Below are 20,460 nucleotides of genomic sequence, written 5' to 3'. Positions count from 1 at the left end.
TTGAAAGTTTTTTCATTGCAGCAAAAAGTGTCTGGACTGCAAAATCCAATTCGCAGGCAGGATGTTATATAGCTCCAAGCTCATGAAAGGTCAGCGTGGTTTTTAAAGCTCTATCTGGCTGCTTGCATTTCTTATCTAGATGCTCAGTGGGCTATGCTATTCATCCCAACAGCAAATCTTAATTTGGCAACCAGTTCTGACCTTCATCTCAACAGGGAAGAAGTCATTTCATGTTGAACCTTTTCTTTCAGCGAATTACCCTCTGCTTCCTTTGCATATGAATTTTGTAAGTCAGCATCATTTACATGTTACACTACACCTCATGAGACTACAATAGCGATGGTGTGACATGAGCATCTCCATAGGTAGGTCAGTTTGTATCACTGCCTGATACGCACTGTGATAAATTAAACTTCAGTCTTAACAATAATTTTTTTTAAGCTATGCAAAAGCAAAAGACCAGACTGGTCTGTAGTCATTGGATTAAACTTTCATTATATTACAGGTTAGGAATAAAAGCTTGGAGGGATTGTAGTCTTGTTCTGTCACAGACAGGAAAAAGATAAAACGGGAGGGGCCCTCCCTGCTTGTTCACTGAGCCACGATATTTCTAGAGCTGACCCATTTTAACAGCCCTGAGAAGCTGCGAACACAGGTGCATCTGGATGGCTGCTACTCCCAAACAGAATGTGCAATTAAAAACATTAAGACGCCATTAAATCTCAAAACGATCCACATGTCAAAGCAGATTATGAATGTAATTTGACGGTTCGATGTGCCAGTGATGTGCAGGATTTGAAGAGGAAAATGAAAGACAAAGGGGTTAATTCACTTTTGTTTCACTAACTTCAACAACTTAAACAGACATCATGTATAACTGTAAGCATTCAGAGAACAATTCAGATATTTAATACAGGAATAAAATAAATGTGTTAACTGTGTAGTCATTGTTATTAACTATTATATGTGACCTATAGTCGTGCAGCACCACGTTGCTGAATTCCCTTGTGTTGTGGTGAATGGAGGGTGGATGACACCCATATTTAGAAGGATCACATTGATGCTTCCTAAATGAACAAAGAATTTGTTGTTTTCCCAGTCTTGAATAGCAGGACCTTAACAACAGCAATGCTTTCAAAACCTACAATTCCAATCCACACTCAATAAGTGCTTGAAACTGCTGAATTTTTGAGTGTGAATATTTTGTTCTAAATGTAATAACAACTTTCTATTTCCAGGTTGTTACATAACAATATGATGACAGACAACATAAACCCACAAATAATTCACACAATTAGGAGCACTATGTACAAAATTGAACCAAGAAAATGGTCTCTTAATTTCGAATGTGTTTCCTCTCAGATAAACGTGTTTGCACACATGACCTTAAGTCTACTGATAGATTCTTTAGCCAAAATGGTAGATGATGAAGGATGAGAGGCTAGTGTGTAATAAAGATTTAATTAAGCCTCACCATGGGATGTCTTACTGTGACTCAAGAGACTAAGACAGAGGAGTTTGTGTTTGCTCAGGGCAGCTGTGAATAATACCTACACTATTCTTGCTTTGACCTACATGTGCTGGGAGGAAGATTCGAGAATCTGCCCACATGAGTATAGGTCTTTTTGTAGGTACCATCCTGTTTTCTCTCTCATTGCAAGGCTGCCAGAGGGGGGTCTCCTTATGGCAAACCTTATGTTAACTTACATTTGTCAATCTTTGCTGCAAATAATCTGGGACATAAGATAAAAGTAGCACCAATTACAGGGGATTTTTCCACTCACAATGTACATGGTTAAAGTGTAGAGCAAGGGGAAATGAAATGCGGCAGGAAGCTGTGCTCCTGAATCTCTCACACAGTACAGATTGTTATGGGTTTACAAGCAATTTCCAGCTCCTGTCTTCTCATCCTCATGACGTAGATTTTTTATGGTCTCCATGGAAGGCTCCCATCAGCACTTTACTTCATTCCCTTTGAAATCAATTCAGTCTCTTTTGCTCCTACTCAGTGTGGGTTACCATGGATACCGCTCCCAAATGGCTTAGCTTGTACATGAATTTGTTTATGAGTGTTACTCGGAGTGGATTGGAATGCTCTTTTCCATGCAGCCAAAAGTAAACATAATTCCCTAGTTAAGAATAGGCAAATTGCATGCAATGATTAAAATATAGTACCTTTGATTCTCCAGATGCTGAGCACTCGATTTGATCAAGATTCAGCAAAGGAGTGATCATGCAATCATTTCAACTTCTTTTTGCAAATAGTTACCACTTTTAGAACATGCAGTTTCAGTAGCCCAGGAGGAAGGTGATGATTAATAAGTTAAACTGAGGCGCAACTATGTATGGAAGAGAACATGGGAGGGAGTCTCTCTAGTCAGTCTTCTTCACTGAAAATGCCTAGCAACCCCATGTATATAATCTAGTCTGATCCTTCAGGGCTACAGACTCCGCCAAGGTGGATTCTTCAATTCCTTGTTGATCTGAAACTGCATTCAAATAGTCCTCTTGATCCCCCTGGCTGGTGCCCTACAGGGATTGCTATGACTGTAAATTCTGTCTCGGGCAAGATAGTTGGATAGAGAAGATTGATTGGTTTAGTTTAATTTGTTGTGGTTTAATCTGGCTTCAGTTGGAATTAAGGAAAGACTGGGTGCATGTTCCTGGGAGTCTTCAGATTTGCCACCCGTGCTTCAATCCCTGCCTTGAAGCCTGAGCCCCCCTGGAATCTATGCATCTACATATTTTATACAAGACTTCAATAGATCCCGCAAGATCCTAAGGAACCACCCACATGTCTATCTAAGAGGTCTAAATCTGGGTGTGTGAAAAATTCATCACTGCAGGGACAGCAGACATCTCTAGATTCCCTAGGGATTTCTTATGACATGGCCAAACTGAAATGTGCTCACTCTGACATCTCTCTCTAATGTGATTTCCGTGTTCCTGCTAACTTATCGCTGCAATTTAATATAACCGAAGGTGAGAGTAGCTTTATATTAGCCTGCCCCACAGGCTATTTTGGTCTGGGCTCAGTAAGCAATTTGGCCTGACTGGGAGTGTACCCCTGCATTGCTTATATAAATTCCTCAACAGGAAACATAGAAAACACCATATCAGAAATGCAGTATGTTTGTTGAAAGCCACTTAATGTGTCATGTGAAATAGCAATGCGAGATAGCCGGTGAACTGAGGGTGAACTGAGAATCTGTTAGGGGACAGCGCAGAAACTAAACAGAGTGTCTAGATTCATCCTTATTGTTTCATTATAGTTGACATGTCAGAGTGCGATGAAAGCCTGCTTGTCAAGGCAGAGTGACGCTGTGTTTCACTTTAATTTTGTCACTGTGTGCTCTTATAAGCCTGATTGATCTCTGTCAGAGGGGCCTCTAATCAACAGAGAGTCATTGATTTCCTCTCTACAGAGCGTACGAGGTGCCTAAGACACCTGCTTGCAGCCAGCTGACAGACACTAATGCCTGCTAACCAACAGCTGACACTAACTGATGCCAATGCACAGTGCTGGAGAGGGTGAGTCACACATGCTCAGAAGATCCCACTCTCAGGGAGGCTGGATGCCTGACAACGTGAGATCCACTGTACTGTCATTCTGAATCATTTCTCATGCACGTGGTATATCACAGATGGAGTCTCAGTTAGCAGTGGTGCTTTGCAATAGGATCGAAAAATATTTTGTGCAGGCAGAAAAATAAAGCAATATGAAATACCCTGAACATCATCTGGTGTGGTGCAAGTTGGGGAGCACTATGTTTCTTGCAGCAAAATGAACTCTGTCATAGTTAAGTATCATTGCAATCTCCAGCTTATCAGCACTGTACGTCTGGAGAGATTACTCTCTCCTGCGAGACTGCTTCACTAAGCAGTTTTCCTGCGGCAGTCACATGCTCTGGGCTGGGGCTCACATCCTGCTGTCCCCACCATCAATTCACACAATGCAGAAGCTTTGCCGAGGTGAGATTTACAGCCAGATGTGTGTGCGCTTATTGCGCAGGCTTCAATAAGCATAATGTTACTCATTTTTAGCATTACAACATTGCAAACAAGAAGAGAGACTGTGTCACACTGTGTAATCTGTGATGTTGTAGTAGAGAACAACTCAGAGGAAACTGTGAAAAGTGGAGAAGGGCAAATGCACGTACCATGAGTGATTTTCCTGGGACCAGCTATGTTTTAGAGCACTTCAATAAGCTTTAGAATTTAAAAGTTCTTACAGGAGGTTTTATGAATTCACAAAGTTTGTCTCAAGTGTGTTATCAGAGAAGCAGCTCCAAGCCACACATGCTTTTTTTTTTTTTTTTTTACCTGTCTGATGGAAATTACTCTTTTTACTCTGTCCTCCAGAATAACATATTTGTTATATATGTTATACATTGCTTGGTATTCTTGGTAAATCCATGTCATACACTGATTGATATTCTTGTTAAATCCCAGCTGATTTAAGGTAATTTCTTGTAGTTATGTTAGAGTAAAGTTCCAAATTACAGTGCACTGGCACCACATTGATTTTTTACATCACCAAGCCTGCTGCTGACGTCCAACAGTGTGGGAGGAAGTATAGCTTCCAGAAATGACCAGTCAAGACTGTGGGAGAATGAAGGCTTTAACACAAATCCCAAGCCAGACAGTTTTTATTTATTTTTTTCAGACTGGCTACAAACTTTCTAAAATGTGCATTTCGCCCCCACAAGGGCATCTTACACCACAGGGTCACTAAACTATAGACAGTTCCCCAAAAAGTTGATATGCTCAGTTTTGCTTGTGAGGCTTGACTGAATTAAGCTGGGAATAATTTAGAGATGAGCACTGCATTGCTGCTCCCGCACTGAACACCAACCCCGCTCCCCACCCCTCATCCCCCCACACCCTTCTGATAAAAACACGCACAACCACGCCTCCGGAGACGCACACACACACAAGCGCAGGCTCAGACACACCTCCTCTTTCCTCCCCATCACACGCACACACAAACACACACACAAGCACACACGCTCACGCAGAGCCACAAGCGACGAAAGCATCGCCGGGTGATGTGGACAACATGTAAGGCAGGATGAGAGACGGCAGGACGGCTCCGGTAGGCTCACAGCAGGTGCCGGTAGGCTAGAGCTGCACCTCGCAGAGAGCAGGCTGCATCGGTGGACCATGTTCAGTGCAATCGAGCAAGTCGCTGGTGAGACGGTAAGCCCCTTCTCTCTCTGCAAACGAGCAGTCGCATCATTAAAAAAAAAAAAAAAAAAGTTATTTCTGACTAATCCTCATTTTCTGCGTTATGGCGAGCCCTGTCCGGATTTGAACCCGCTGCTGCTTGCTTGCTTGCTTTTCTTTCCAAGTGATGTCATCCCCGGGCTCAAAGGCATTAGGTCAGCCACAAAGGATGCAGGGCCGTTCGTGCCGCAGCACCAAAATAAAAGAGGTGCTCAAGTGCGTTAACAAGTATTTGGTCGCGTTTCAAGGCTGAGCTGGCCTTGATTTGCCTCGCAGCGACGTTTCAGGCGAAATCGGCGGCGTTACTTGATATTTTCATCTCTAGTTTGCCGTCTTGGGTAGGCTCAATTGTATTTCCCTCGGCTGTAAATGTTTATTTTTTTCGCTCCAAGAAAATATCGCAGGCTATGTAGAAAGATTGCCGTCTAGGATATAATATTGACTACAGAGCAGGTGTAACAGATAGGCCACACAGAACAGACGTATGAAAACAGACAATATTAAGTGACAGCAAAACTACAAGTCCCCACAGGAATATTATAGTGAGACCAAAGGAGACACAAATACCATAAAGTAGGTCTGGGTATCAGAGACGCGCTACAAGTCCCTATAGGCATATGAGGCAGTATTGTAGTTACTGGGAGACTATTTTTCAGTGAGATTTTGTCCGTAGTCTGCTACTCGGAGGGTTTCATGGTTTCATTGCTGTGTGCTGTAGCCATGGAGACAGAGGTATGTGGCATGTGGGCTTTTACTTGGGCTACAGACTATAGTCCCCCAGTTGAGGATGAGGAAACCAAGAAGCATAGCCTGTCCGCTTATCCCAGATGATTTCAGTGATTCCCTCCCCTCAGTGTCACAGTAGTAGGCCTTAGATCAATGAAACAATCCCTTAGGAAAAAAAAAAAAAAAAAAAAAAAAAAAAATCAGTAGCCCATCCCTACAGGCACTTACAGTGTCTTTATAGTAGCTACTCCGTCAGCAGTGAGTTCATTGTGATTTTATCATAGACTCCCTCATGGTGTTTTGTTTTATCACTCCTGGTAATATTCCCATAGGGACTTGCTTTGCCGTGGAAGCCTATTTGTCGGGTATCCCCTAAAATCATTGAAAGCATACCATAGCTCTTTCTCACACGGATTCCTTTGGGTTAAACCATCATTTCAGGTTGTATTTCATGGGGGATTTACAGGTTTATTGGGAGGTGATAGCTATTGTCAGTATCCATAGCTGTGTTGAAACTGGGCTGGTATGGGCTCTGGTAATGAACTACTCATACTTCACACCCAGCACCCTATCAGGCCTACTTTTTATAGAGGAAAAAAAGCATACAAAGTTGGTAGGGATATTCTACATTTATTTGGGGGAAAAGGGGATATAAAAATAGACATACAAAATGGATTTCAGCAACTTTTTTAAGTTTGGTGAAATATAGTTTAGACTTCAGAACCCATCCTATCTCTTACCTATTTTTCACTTTTTAAGGATATTAATAATGAAATTTTCCCTGCTATTCTGGGATAGCTGACACAAGTCCCAGATCATTTTCCTGCTAAAGTGACATTCAGCCATCAATTAGTGACCCCAGTCTCTGAAAACTGCAGAGTCCCTGTGGTGATGGGGAAAAAAAGTAAGTAAACTATATTTTTAAGACCAGACGACATTTGGAGAATGATAATGCTCAAAATCTTAAATTCAATCCTGGATTTTTTTCCCCATCAGCCTTGAGGTGTGTGTAGAAACTGATATCTTAAACTGATGTGGTCCATCTTACCAAAGACAGTATATCTATTTGCAAAGAAAATGTCACCATCCATTAATACCCACTGATGAGAATCTAGCAGCAATCCATTAAAATAAGAACATTAATCCCTGTATACTGAGTAACATCATAAATCAACAACAGCAAAATGTACACAGCACACACAGCCTTTGAAACAATAACAAAAAAAAAAAAAAATCAACTACATAAACCCGTTAGTAGCATGGTAGGTTATGTTTGGCGTCTGTCGAGGTTATGGTTGCGTGTGTGAACAGACGTGATATTTAGGTGTGTTGTGGAGACATGACAGGGAGATGGTTGGTCAGTCCTCTCTCATCAGGATGAACAGATGGTAACTCAGGGTTAGCTCATGGGTGAGTGCCAACAAGAAAGCCTGTGAGTGTGTGTGTTTGTCTCTGTGTCTGTCAAAGATACGTTCAAATCCTGCAAATCTGTGTCAAAACTGCTCTTTTTTTTGCAAAATAATCTATGAGAGCCACTATAAATATAGTGCTGACATCCTTTAAGCAGTGGTTGTCAGTAGTTGATTATCTCATTCTGATTTTGTGACAAGATGTGAATAGTCCAAACAACAGTGAATAGTCCAAACAACAGACCACAGACATGTTTTGTTTGGTTTGCAATGGCTTATGTTTCTGTATATTATGTATAAAACCTCATCAGCTTTAATTCATACTCTTAAAAATTGAATGAACAAGGGTACAGTAATTTACTGGAAAATAAATAAACACATCATATTTGTTATATCTGTTTGTTTAAACTGTTATATCAAAGAGGCATACACAGACAATCCCTTACAGTTACCAAATATTTGATCAAATGGTAACCAGTAACATGCCACTTTAGTGCAATCTTGTTTTTCAGGAATTACACTTAAGGTTAAATTGCCATCATAAATCACAAAAAAAAGTGGCATTTTATGTAACCATTTATGTAATTGCTTCAAAGCAATTTAAAGGGGGGCCTAAAAAACTATTGACTGTTAGCAAAATTTGGGCCAAAATATCACCTGTATAATTCAAGGTCACATCTTGTTAGTGCTTGTATTTAGAGTACATAAAAAACATCTCCACAAAATTGCAAACTAAACTCAAGATCTTTAACGCTCAGTCTCATAATATGACTGTTATGGATTGTGACTGTTGCCATAAACTCATCTGTTAAACGGGTTAGTAGGCTAAATCAGTAACTAAATCTGTTAAATTTACACCCGCTTATCTTTGTAGGCATCCAACCAAAAAATCCTGCACTGGTCAGACCCAAGTATTGTTGACAAGGTAAAAAGTTGAAGGCAAAAATCCTTAAAAATGCGTGTGGGGTCTAGGTGACTCAACAGTCTAAGGCACAAACCATGTAACTATGATATCCTTTAAAGCTGACCCATGACCTTTGTCACATGTCATTTTACATTGCCCTAAAGAAGAAACAAGTTGCTATTTTTTTTTCAGAATCCAAAGTTGTACATTTAATGTGTGTGTTTCTATTCATCTACTTCTTTGTTTTCACAGGTTGTGTTGATCTTGAATCACACTGAATGGGGACTGTTCGAGTTTCTTTAAGATGACACGAACACATCCCCCTGATATATTGGTATCCACTTTATATCAGGACAATACTCTAAATCCCATCACTGGGCACTCCATTTCTCTTAACTCAACCCAGCAATGTGACTTGCAAATGATTGACAAACCAGAAATCATCAACAAAAGGCACTGCCGTAGCTTTGACTTCATTGAGTCACTGGACGACCCACAGTCCTTCTCTTCCTCAATGGAGTACCCTTACAAGAGGACTGAGTATCAGACATTAAGCAAAGATGCAATGTGGAATGAGTTGGATCAACCGGGGCATCTTCGTTTTTCATCTCCTGATCTTTTTAACACTAGACAGTTCCAACAGCACACCAGCCAAGACAAAACCAGCCATCTGACATGGTCTGATTCTAAAAAGAGAACAAGATCTAAGAGTGCTCCCAGAGTCAAGTCCTCCCTCACTCCTGTGCCAATCTCAGTTTCCCCTCCAGGAGCCAGGAAGGCGAAGGACACACCTCAGGCTACGTCAGACACTCTGAGGACTTCTGAAACACACCGAGACTCCTATTCCTCCAATAGGGCTTATTTGAATGAGGTTCATCCTATCAAGCTGCAGCCTCACTCTCCCCTCTATGTCTCAGACTGTTTTGAGGAGGACAAACAAGATAAACCAGCCATAACCCCTCATGTTAGATGTCGTGTGGATATTAAACCAGATGCTGCTGTACTACAGCATACAACCAGGCCGGTCTCCAATGTACGGACTGAGAATCCTTGGCAGAGATACTCCCAGTCCAGTAGCAGTAGAGGGTTGTATGTACCACGGCAGATTGTCTCCTCGCCAACGCCCACTCCAAGCGAATGCTACAGTGGAGATTTTAGACAAGGATACCATTATACTACCAGCATGTCTCCCATCTCCTACCAGCATCTAGACATGCACAGAATGGCGTCCCCAACAGTACCATATCTGACTAGAGAGCAAAGGGCGTACTCAAACCCTAACATACCCACTAAGTTTTTCTATACTGAGGACCCTGTTAGATATCCAGTTCATCCCTACTCAAGAACATACTTTCAGGATGACCAGTCCAGTCTAACCAGCCATGGTAGCACTCTGACTAGTCAGTATGATCCAAGGACTCGCTGGGTGCACACCCTCCCTGTCAGGTCTTATTTCACAGACCATGTATCAAACCGAGAGCCAATGCAGACTGTCTACAGCAGACCTTACTCCACAAGCGAGGCAGGGTCATACTTTTCTCAAACTCCATTATCAAGACCCTACTATGGAGAGGACCACCGGGCCAATCCATATTATATGAATAGCTCCAGGGTGTTTTACTCCAAGTCGTTCAGCTCCCCTGCAGAGCAATACATTCCATCAAGGACGTATTACACAGAGGGCCGTCGGCGCCCTCATATGTCCCAGGCTTTTACAGATGACTGGTACCGCTCAAGTATATCTGGTTACTCTAACCAGTCTTCTGTGCACACACCTCCAAGGACAAGACAAGACCCCAGTATGTCTGCCTGGTTTGCTAACAGCAATGTGGAGACAAGTAGGCTAGGATCAGAGGTCAAAAACCACTCCAAATCTTGGGACAATATTTTATATCCACGACATGACAGAGAGCAATCAGTGCCTCGTGGGCGCAGCTATGAGAACCTGTTTTACCAGGGAAGGCATACAACATCCTCTGATGTTGCAGCTCAGCCTGTCATACTCAACCTCTCTAGTTCACCAAGGCGCTATGCTGCCCTGTCCGTCTCTGAGAGCTCCTTAGAAAGGAGTCCGAGTAATCCTTGGAGGACGACTAAGAGTGGGCTGTGGTTTGTAACTCCTGAGATTACCATAACAGACAACGACATACGTGCAAGTAACAACAAACAGCGTGAAATGCACTCAGTCAGCTGGGACACTTTAGACAGTGACAAGCCACCATCCCCCAGAGAAATGCATCAAAAGCAGCCATCTGACACAGTAGAAATGACCAAAGACAGGAAACACAATAACTTCTCCCTGCAACAGAGCCTTGAACAACTAGATGAGTTATTGGCTGACCTTGTTGTTGATTACAAACCTCCAACTAGCAGGAAATCAAGTGAAGGCCTTTTGGATCAATTAAAACAATTGATTAGTGAAGATGATAAAAAGGAAATAGAATCCCCTGGACTGGAAAATTCAGGATGTCTGAACACACAACTCCCATCTACCAAATCCAGCCCTGACACGGTTAAAGACCCTGATAGTGGCTGTGATGGTTTACAGAGGAGTGCTGAAGAATGCTCTCCAGACCACAGCACAGATGAAGATGACACTATGGTTTGTGCTAACAAGAAGTGCAACCGCATAGAGACACTGTTCAATGCTTGCCTGTACTTCAAATCATGCCACAGCTGCTACACCTTTTACTGCTCCCGAAACTGTCGCAGGGATGACTGGGAAAACCATAAAGAGAACTGCCTGTACGGCCGCGTTAGCAGCGTGTGCCGACACACGCTTAAGTTCTGCAGAGAGAATTCAGAGATCCATAAAGCCTTCTCTCGTATTGCTAAAGCTGGCTACCTCTCCAGAGGGAGAGGTGTTCTTTTCCTGGGTTTTGCTAATCCTGGCACAGCTGACAACTTCCTGCAGGTTGGGCTTGAGAGCCTCCTCATGTCTCCCACATACTTGTCTCTCAGAGAGCTGGATGGCTTCAAGGATAACCTAGGTGACTACTGCAAGGAACTGCAGCAGGCAGGTAATGAATATGACCCCAATGAATGTTTCCTCCTGAATGTATCCATAGCTGTTGGTGAACTAGTGCCTAACAGACCCTCACCAAGAGTTCAAGCACCAACAGTTAGAAAATATGCAAAGGTGTCCTTGGCCTCTTCCAGCCCCGACAAAAAGGTATTCAGGAAGGATAATGAAATGGAAACTCTCATCCTCACTCCACCTCCAGGCACACCGGACATTGACAAGGAGGGGGAGGAGGGTAGAAAAGCTAGAGAGGTGTGCTTTGTCAATATCCAGCGTGAGCTCAGGACCAGGGGAGTCTTCCTTCGTCATGAGTACCCCAAAATCTATAATCAGTTATGTGAGTTTGTGGAGAGCAACAAGAGGTTCACCCCTACTACTATTTACCCAATAGATAAGAGAACAGGGAAACAGTTTATGTGTATGATAATGGCTGCATCTGAGCCGAGAACACTGGACTGGGTGGGAACCCCTCACCTCTTGGATGATATTATATAGTCTAGCACTATATCAGCAATGATAATGATGTCAGCTACACTACATGTACATACTGTAAATACAGTGATTTGGCAAATTGATAAACTGGGAGTATGGGAAGTTTAAAAATTTGGATAACTTTAATGAGTTCAATCTATTTCTCCCTCTGTCTCTCTCACCCTCTGTCACACACACACACACACACACACACACACACACATGCACGCACAGACTTGAACCTTACCCTTTGTTGTTTTTGGCTTGTTTTGATCCTGTTGCACTCAGAAGAGTTATTAGCCTGCATGTAGATTAGGCACAAACCCATTTATCCAGGTGTTTAAGATATGAAAATGTATGATCTGTGCAGTTTCTGCAGAAAACATATAAAGCACACTCTATTTATGAGAAACACATCTCATCGTCTCCACAGATAGGAGGCACCGCCACATCTTATATTGTAACGGTTACTTTCTGTTGTTTTTGCCACCAAATATTATATCAAGAACTTATATTGTACCTTGTTACAGTTGTAATATTACTACTGTTTAGTAGTACTTTAGTATTATTTCTAAAGTATAGTTGTGTGGGTGATTATTTATCTTAATGCTATATTAGTTATTGTTTGGTAGACAAAAAGGAATACAATCAAGCCACCTTTTACTTTCCCCCTTGAGCGTTTCAGTTGCAACTTGTTTCATCATGTTATCAGATTTGATGTCATTCTTGTGTAACTTGCTTTGTTTGAAAGTGGCCTTCAGTAAAAAAGAAAAAAATGCATTTGACACAAAGCAATGTATAAATTTAGCTATTTCTTAAGGCTTGACCACTCTTGACTTAGATTCTTTTACCTATCATTCTAAATGAGCAATTATTTTGCGTACAGCATGTTATTTATATTCAGGTATTTTAATATTGATATTGCTTATAATGAAATTATGTTAATAATATAATACAATTTGATGCTTGGAAATGTAAGATGTATATTATATATATTGAATATTAGATCATTTGAACAATATGACCTTGAAACCTTATTGTAACTAATAAACTATGTTCGAAAACAATATGCAATAAAAACATGAAAAGAGCAACCTTATCACTTATATTGTAAACAGCTATTTTATTAATGATATTAAATAATTCCTTGGAGCCATGAGCTGCAACAACTTTGCACTAAAATGTGAATCAGAGAATACGAATGTCCCTAATATAACTGCAGTACAGCACTTAAACAAGATTGAAATCATGCTTCTTTCCTTCATCATTGTTGACTAATCTAAGGTTGCTCTTTTACTTCATTATATATCTTTGTGCAAGACCTTGCTCAACTTTCTATTTTGTGATGTTTATAACCCAAATATAATAAATGGAATTTAAAGAGTGAGCTTGCTGTTTGTATGTCTCTTCCAGAGTCATCCTTTAAAGGCAGTTGAGCACTAGTGTGAAACAGCACTGATCAATACAATGGATTTACACATTGATTGCCTTTGGAGAGAACTGAAGATATCAGCCACTTGTCCCTGTAAAGGACTACTGCAAAGTTAAGAATTCACACATGCATTTCTTTTATTGCAAAGAGGCATCAAACAACATGAGAAATTAACCAGCTTTCAGGTAGAGACTGTGCACTCTGCAAGAATGTCCATACTAATAACATTGTTAATCCTGCAATAAACACTAAAATTGTATTTATCTTAAAGCAAGGCAAACATCTGCCAATAAAGTGATCATTCCACTTGCCCCCAACAGTCTGACAGTCTATAGTCAACCCAAACTAAAAGGCTACCAGCTTACTAATTAGTAGGTATTTTCTCTGGCTCCTTGCAGTAATGTAGATTAATAGTGATCTGCATACTGTTTTACAATTTAGAGACCAATCTAACAACACTAATATATTTTTTCAGGTTAACATTTTGGTCACTGTGACTTGTGAGAGGTTTTCTGGTTGGTGTAAAATTAGACCACCACCTAGTGGAAAAATGTCATTACTGCCACTGATTGTGAGCACTGAAGTATCACAAAAATGGGGGAAAAAAATCTTTAAAATGCAAGCAACATCATAAATGGTTATTTTAAAATGTAAGATATGCCTATTTTTAATCCCAGACATACTGTTGAGACCCCTGCTCTATATTCACTTAGTAAATGCATCGACACAGAAGTGTAACCACACTCTGGGTTGACTGACTCATCACTTTCAGAAATATTAAATGTGTTCAATAACACAATATTCTCATCACTATGATCTACATCGTGCTTTCGTTATTGAAAAGGTTTCCTTTGAAAATATCAAAATGAAAAGAGACGCTGTCTGTTTGTTGTGCCTGAGTTATTGTACTATGATGTATTATTACAGTAGTGTATCAGGGGAGCTAGTTGAGCTGAATTTCCTGCTTGTGTGTGACTGAGACCAGAGGAATATTGTAGTCTACTCATCATAATGACTATGAATGTCAGCAGCACATCATTAGCTATGAAGTACAGCTGAATTGCTGCTGTGACATTAAAAAAAAAATACTGCAGCTGTGAATTTATACAAAAGTGTAGTTTTGTTCCAATCAGTAATCTGTACTGGTGGTTTTCTGTCACCCGGTGATGTAGCACCTATCAGAGTCTGTTTTTAGATGATGCAGCTTTACTTTCATACTGAAGAATGATTTTTGTAGTTTTTGCCATCATGATGGTTGTGTTTCAAATTTTTATCCCTTACCTCACTGTAGAGCTTTGCATAATTTCATATTGCCAGAAGCGTTGCTGTCAATACACACACACACACACACACACACACACAAAGAGAGAGTGAGAGAGAGAGAGAGAGGAGAAAGCCATCAGGCCAAAATCCATTAAAACATTTTCTTTCAACAGCACCAGCACTGTAGTTACGTTTATCTTTAAATAGCTATGAATGAACAATTATCATGACTTCTCAATTATAAATGTCCATTTGATTCTTCAAAGCATCACTCATACACTTCATCCGTGTTTATTTTACTCACTGCTGGTCTTCTCACACATTCAAATCACGTTGGAAGAGGCAGAACAGGATTTTGTTGTTTTGGTGATAAAGCATACTTATCGTTTTACTTGTTCGAATACCGACATCCAAAATCATTTGTATGTATGAATTAAAAATAAACCATGAAAGCACCGCAGCAGTTACTTTTCACTTTTTGTGAGTGTGGTTCATTGCATTAATGTGAATATAAATAAATATAGCAGCATTGGTGGATTTGCTGCTGCATTTATTGCTTGTATTGACACACTTACACAATTTGTGATGCCAGGTGGGAGATATCACAGCCTACCAAAAATTCCCACATATCCTTTCACAGGCCTTTTCACAGTCAGCAGTTCAGCTTTATAGATCATCTCATAAATGCAGCATCAATGGTCTACTTAACAATGAACTCTTGCTAGTTAAAATACGCACATTGGCATGTAGGAGGGTCCCATTGTAATATGAGTGCCATTGTGTTGAAAGAACATATTTTAATCACTGCTGGAGATTATTTGCTGGTCTGGTGTGTGTGTGTGCATGTGTGTGTATTAGACAGCAGTGCTCTTGGTGACCTAGAGGTGTTAAGCACTACAGTGAAGTAATGAAATTTTCAACACACAATTAATCATCCTGATGGCAACAACTAGGTGTAGGGTAGGAGGTGTAAGGTAGAGGTTGAATAACTGTAATTATCCTTAAGATAGTGATGAGTAAGTGGTAGGTGGCTCTTACCACCACTGCACCTGCCCCTTACACCGGTGTCTTGCCTCTGTGCACAGAAACAAGTGCCAGCTTAGTTTCTCTCATGCACATAAAAGCATGTGGCATTATAGTCAGTCACTTATTAGCTTGTCAATTCCCCCCTGTTCTGCAGGTGGGACAGGATAATGTAGTCACATATTGATATGCTGTAGAGCCTTGGAGTAAATGCTGATTTTAGAAAATATACATAACTGCCTTAAAGTATACCTCCAGAGCCACTGATAACAATTAGCTGCATATAATCCATAGCCATGCAAAAATGTAATAATTAACATGAATGTGATGCATTTTGTCCATGCCTAGACCTACCTCAATACAGTATGCAATTAAAAAAATATATTATCGATTGCTCATACACTGAAAAACTATGAAAAACATTCTGGTGTCAGGCTCAAGTACTCACAACATTTTATTTTTCTTACCACAATATTTCATGATTTGCCAGAAGTAGAAACTTGTATTTTGGAATCTGTGATGTTTTGTATTCTTCCTCTCTGTCATGAATAGGAGATTTTGCACAATACACACAACGCTGCAATATTAGTTAGCCATTGTGTTGCTGATTACAGTCTGTACTCTGCTTTCAATATCAAAATTAATGTGGACAAAGCATTGTGTGTGTGTTGCTCCCACTCTGTCCTTGTCACCACATGTATGTGACTCGCAACACATCACTGGATAGACTGTGTAGCTGTCAGTTCCAAAAGGCCTTTAGCTGATTAATCAGTCTTTTCTCTGTATGAAAGCTCCTGGTTCACCTTCAGTTCATTCCATCAGAGAAAACTCAAGTGACTGGAAGAGTTCATATTAAACTGCCAATTATCAGACTGTTGTTTGGCATTCATTTTTTTCTCTTCTTCATAGTTAATATCTTGCAAAGTACAGCAGTGCAGATTCTAAAATAATTCATTAGGGGTTAAAAACAGCTCCTGACCCCTCTCAGCAATGTTAATTTTGACAGATATTTGAATTTTAAATTTATCCATAATTATCTCTTTTAAAAAAATCACTATTCTCTGAGCTTCTTTTGCTTATTGCTCTAGCCAGTCCCCTTGCTTGCATTAAGTTGTAATGCTTGCTCTTTACTAATAATTTATAATAAGTGAGCCTCATTTTAAACACTGTATTCACTCTACGCATGAAACAACACAAAAGATAAACTACACCTCAAGTATGTCAACATGATATGCTCTCTTTTTAACTAATGTGCCGTTAGAGCCTCAGTGCATGCAAAACAACACATGTCTTTTCTGTTAAATAATAATTTTTGATGTTTGTTAAACATAAAAAGACTCACTGATGGAGCACAAAATACGACAACACAAAATATGGTAGTGAGTGACTATAATTTATACCCTGGTATTTTCATGTTGTTATATTTTGTTGTGGGTAAACAGAAAACATATTTTGTTTTAGTTTGTTTTCACAGAGTAACTAGTTAATTAGTTTCATTATAGTCATGAAAAAAATGCTTCTCAACAATTATTTTTTGTCTAAAAAATGTGCTGATAAAATTAACACTGCCTCGCAGCCTGATGGAGTTGAACCTCAGACCCTTAAAAAAAAAATGGTGTATTGTATAAACTGGTTGCTCAAGACATGATTTTCCTGCCACCATCCATCAGTTTATAAATAGATGCTGGAGGCTGAACCTTGTCATAACAGACACTGGTAGCAACATTTGATTTAATCTTCTTTTCTCCAGGATGAATCCAAGATTTCCCTAAATTCCCCCACTTTGTCTCTCCCGGGGCAGCAAGAGATATTTTAAAGGATGAAAAATGCTCTCTTCTCTAAGTCACTATTTTTAAGATCCTCTGTCTTAAAAAGAGATGTGTAAGAGAGATGTGTAAATTACAGGAGTTCCAGGGAAGGATTTAATGGACCGAATTTGGTGGCTGTATTACACTCGCATGGAGAAACAAATATCACCACATGGGTTAGGAGTCTGAGCTATCACGTTAAACTATTCATGGATGAATTTATTTTTTGATACAAGTACACATAAAGGTTCTACATTCACATTGCAGGCAATAATGCTCAATCCAATTTTTTGTTTAGATCTGATTATTTTAGAATAGCTTGACTTTGTATGACTATTCGCATTCATTTTTCATCAGCCATAAAATCTTCTTTGTAAAAAGTGTATTGCTACTTCACTTTTCTTTTGAATGGAGCTCTTGTCCCAATTACAAATTAAATTCATAAACTTGCTGTGTCCACTGGCCACTTAAGTCATTGTCCTACAGGTTTGGCTAGTAAAATGGACAGTTATGACAACAGAGATGTATCTATTAGAGAGTGATGTAAAAACCACATGAATTGTGATCAGACAGTTCACACTGTGGCCACATCACCACAGATGTGTATGAAATTTAGGATTGCATATGAATGTTATCCATAACAGGAAAGGAAAAATATTGGACTGTCTGTGTTGTCTCCCATTCCATTACTTCCACCAGACAGCCATTCACGCCCCCCTTATCTAAACGAGTGTGAACCAATTTGACACCTCCCATCACAGATGTTTTGCTAAATTTCATTGTCCAAGGAGTCGATGACCCATCATATTCATAAGCTTCCAGTTCCATTTGTGTTAGTTATTTGACAGATCGGAAGGAAGAAATCAGGAGGAGGGAAACAAATCAGAATGGGGTACTTTCAGACGTGAATTTGGTTGATCATTCCTCAAAACTGCAGCATCTTTTTCACAAATCTGACCTCCATGAGTTAAGCAAAATGTATGTGTTTGAAAATGACCACTGTTGCTCAATAGTAGCACATACAAAGCAGAAATGATACAATTGTAGAGAAAGACCTTGGCCATGTCTCTTACTTTGTTTTTCTTGTTCTGGGCTTTCCTGGAGTCAGCGGTGACTATGGCTCTGTTGTCGGAGTTGTCAGAAGCTGAAGCTCTGTCATCAGTCATTTTAGTGGCCAAAGCCTAAACAACTACACACTTGCTCACACACACTCACCACAGAAGTCCATCAGGTGACTCATTGTGATAAACCATGCTCCAGACGGTCACAGGGTGTGATTCTCTGCTCAGCATCCAGGTCCAGCATCTGTTCCAGGAGGCCTGAAAACCCACACATCCTTGAGCTCAGTGTCTCCTTCGCCTCCAGGAAGCGCTGGATTTGGAAACAAAATCAATGATAATTAGTGTGTGCTTGCTTCCATTACTTGCTTTTTGGCACTTGCATCATTACTACTAACACTGCTACTACCATTGCTACTACTACTATTACCACCACCACTAGCACTACTACTACCACTACTACGGCTCCTGTTAGTATGACTACCCTACCACTACTGCTGCTGCTATTATTGCTACACTACAACTGCTCTTTCAAACAATTGATTTGTTTAACCTTAAAACTCAAGCAAGCACACAAGTTTTCTTTCATAAACTTGACCTTTGCTAGTATAGTCTTCTTGTACAAAAAGTCAGAGACCACCTATCAGGTCAAGGGAAGGAATCTGGGTACTTCTGAAAAAGTAGGCAGTATGGTTCCCAAAAGGGGAGCAAGTGCAGGCTGACCCTGCCCCCACAATGAAGTGCATCTACAAAGACATTACAGCATCATGTTAGCCTTCACTCTACATCAGATCTCTGGGTTTGGAGATTCGTTTGAGGTGTCAACTATCTGATCACCTTTGAGTTGCTGCATAATGAGAAGTAAATTAGGTTACAGACTGTGTCACATCCAACATGTAGGCCATAACACAACCAAGAACACACATGGTTAATGGCCTCAAGGATTGTAAGGCACAAGAGGACCTCTGGAGACTTGGTGATGGTGATGGTGATGTTTATATCAGTTTGAGCGATAAGGCATGTAAAGTTAACGGCAAAACATAACAAAAGCATGACAGAGAGGAGAGCTTCTTATGTGAAAGGGTGCTACAGGGGTGTGACAAATTTACACTGAACCTCAAGTCGGTTTTCATGCACAGTACACGTGTAGTGAACTGTTTTCGTGGCCTAAAAACTGAGATACAAACCAAAACCATCAAAAGGGAGAACATTGTGTATTTAACATTTAACATGAGCCAACTGTGCATAGTTTGTTTGTTTGTATAAGTTAAAGGCATGGACATGGACACATGGACAGCATATTAAAAGAAGGTACACTGCACCGGACACTTCACTTCTCCTCACTCCTCTGTCACACCTCTCCCCCTCACTAACGTGTCCATTAACAGTTACACATTGAATCAGGCCTCTATGGCAACAAAGCAATGCCACATGGGGTGGAAACGTTTACATGGCATCCATCCATGACAACTATGCAGTGCTGTTCTTTATTTGCTGTGTGGGAGGACTGTATTTTCTCCTCCCAGCTTGACAGTAGCTGTCACTGCAAAAAGCGACAGGGAACTGAATGGACACCGTTGCAGGACAACGAGTAGACAGTAAACATACACACACTGGGCTAGATGCCACATGTCTGACTGTCTGTTGTTTTGATGGTAAGGGTCATGGTGGCTGGGGTGCAGGCTTAGCCGGAGGGTCAGGAGTGGCTCACTGTAGGCTAATCTAGCTCTGATTCAGGACTTTAGTTTCCGTGACTACCTGTTGTTTGTCTATACTTAAGTGGTTGGCTTTATTATAATTAAGTTACCCTTAAGAAAAGATTGTTTTGAAATCATATAAGACTTTTCTCCATGCTGGCTGTGGTTTCCATGTTGTTCAAAAAGCATATTTTAACAAGCAAGTGGCATTAGCACTCTCACTCTCAGAGGCAGAGGAGGGGCAGGTCTTCCTGGTCAAAAATAAGGAGGAGTCGATATTAGACAATAGTTCAAGACCCTTGTCCTTAAAAACAGCAAAAGAGATTCCTTGGCACTCTGGCAACATGAAAAAACATGTTTGTTGCTTTACCAACTGGAAGAAATCTGTGTAAGAAATCTGTGGCTAAGGCTAACAGGCTAG

General features: G+C 40.4%; 1 protein-coding gene across 1 annotated transcript; it reads left to right on the top strand.

The window, feature by feature from the left end:
• The first annotated feature begins 5,071 nt into the window (after positions 1-5,071).
• Positions 5,072-13,145, top strand: unm_hu7912 (un-named hu7912). The gene is made up of 2 exons (XM_030060315.1): positions 5,072-5,199; positions 8,518-13,145. The coding sequence occupies exon 2, from the start codon at positions 8,570-8,572 to the stop codon at positions 11,780-11,782; it is 3,213 nt and encodes a 1,070-aa protein (XP_029916175.1). The 5' UTR covers positions 5,072-5,199; positions 8,518-8,569; the 3' UTR covers positions 11,783-13,145.
• The last annotated feature ends 7,315 nt before the right edge of the window (positions 13,146-20,460 follow it).

The sequence above is a fragment of the Myripristis murdjan genome, chromosome 9 (genome assembly GCF_902150065.1).
Source record: "Myripristis murdjan chromosome 9, fMyrMur1.1, whole genome shotgun sequence".
In the NCBI taxonomy this organism is placed as follows: Eukaryota; Metazoa; Chordata; class Actinopteri; order Holocentriformes; family Holocentridae; genus Myripristis; species Myripristis murdjan.
The sequence above is the reverse complement of the archived record's forward strand: the minus strand, read 5'-3'. Positions and strand labels throughout refer to the sequence as shown.

Coding starts and splice junctions, on each gene's coding strand:
- unm_hu7912 (XM_030060315.1), top strand. CDS start 8,570: ATGACACGAACACATCCCCCTGATATATTGGTATCCACTTTATATCAG.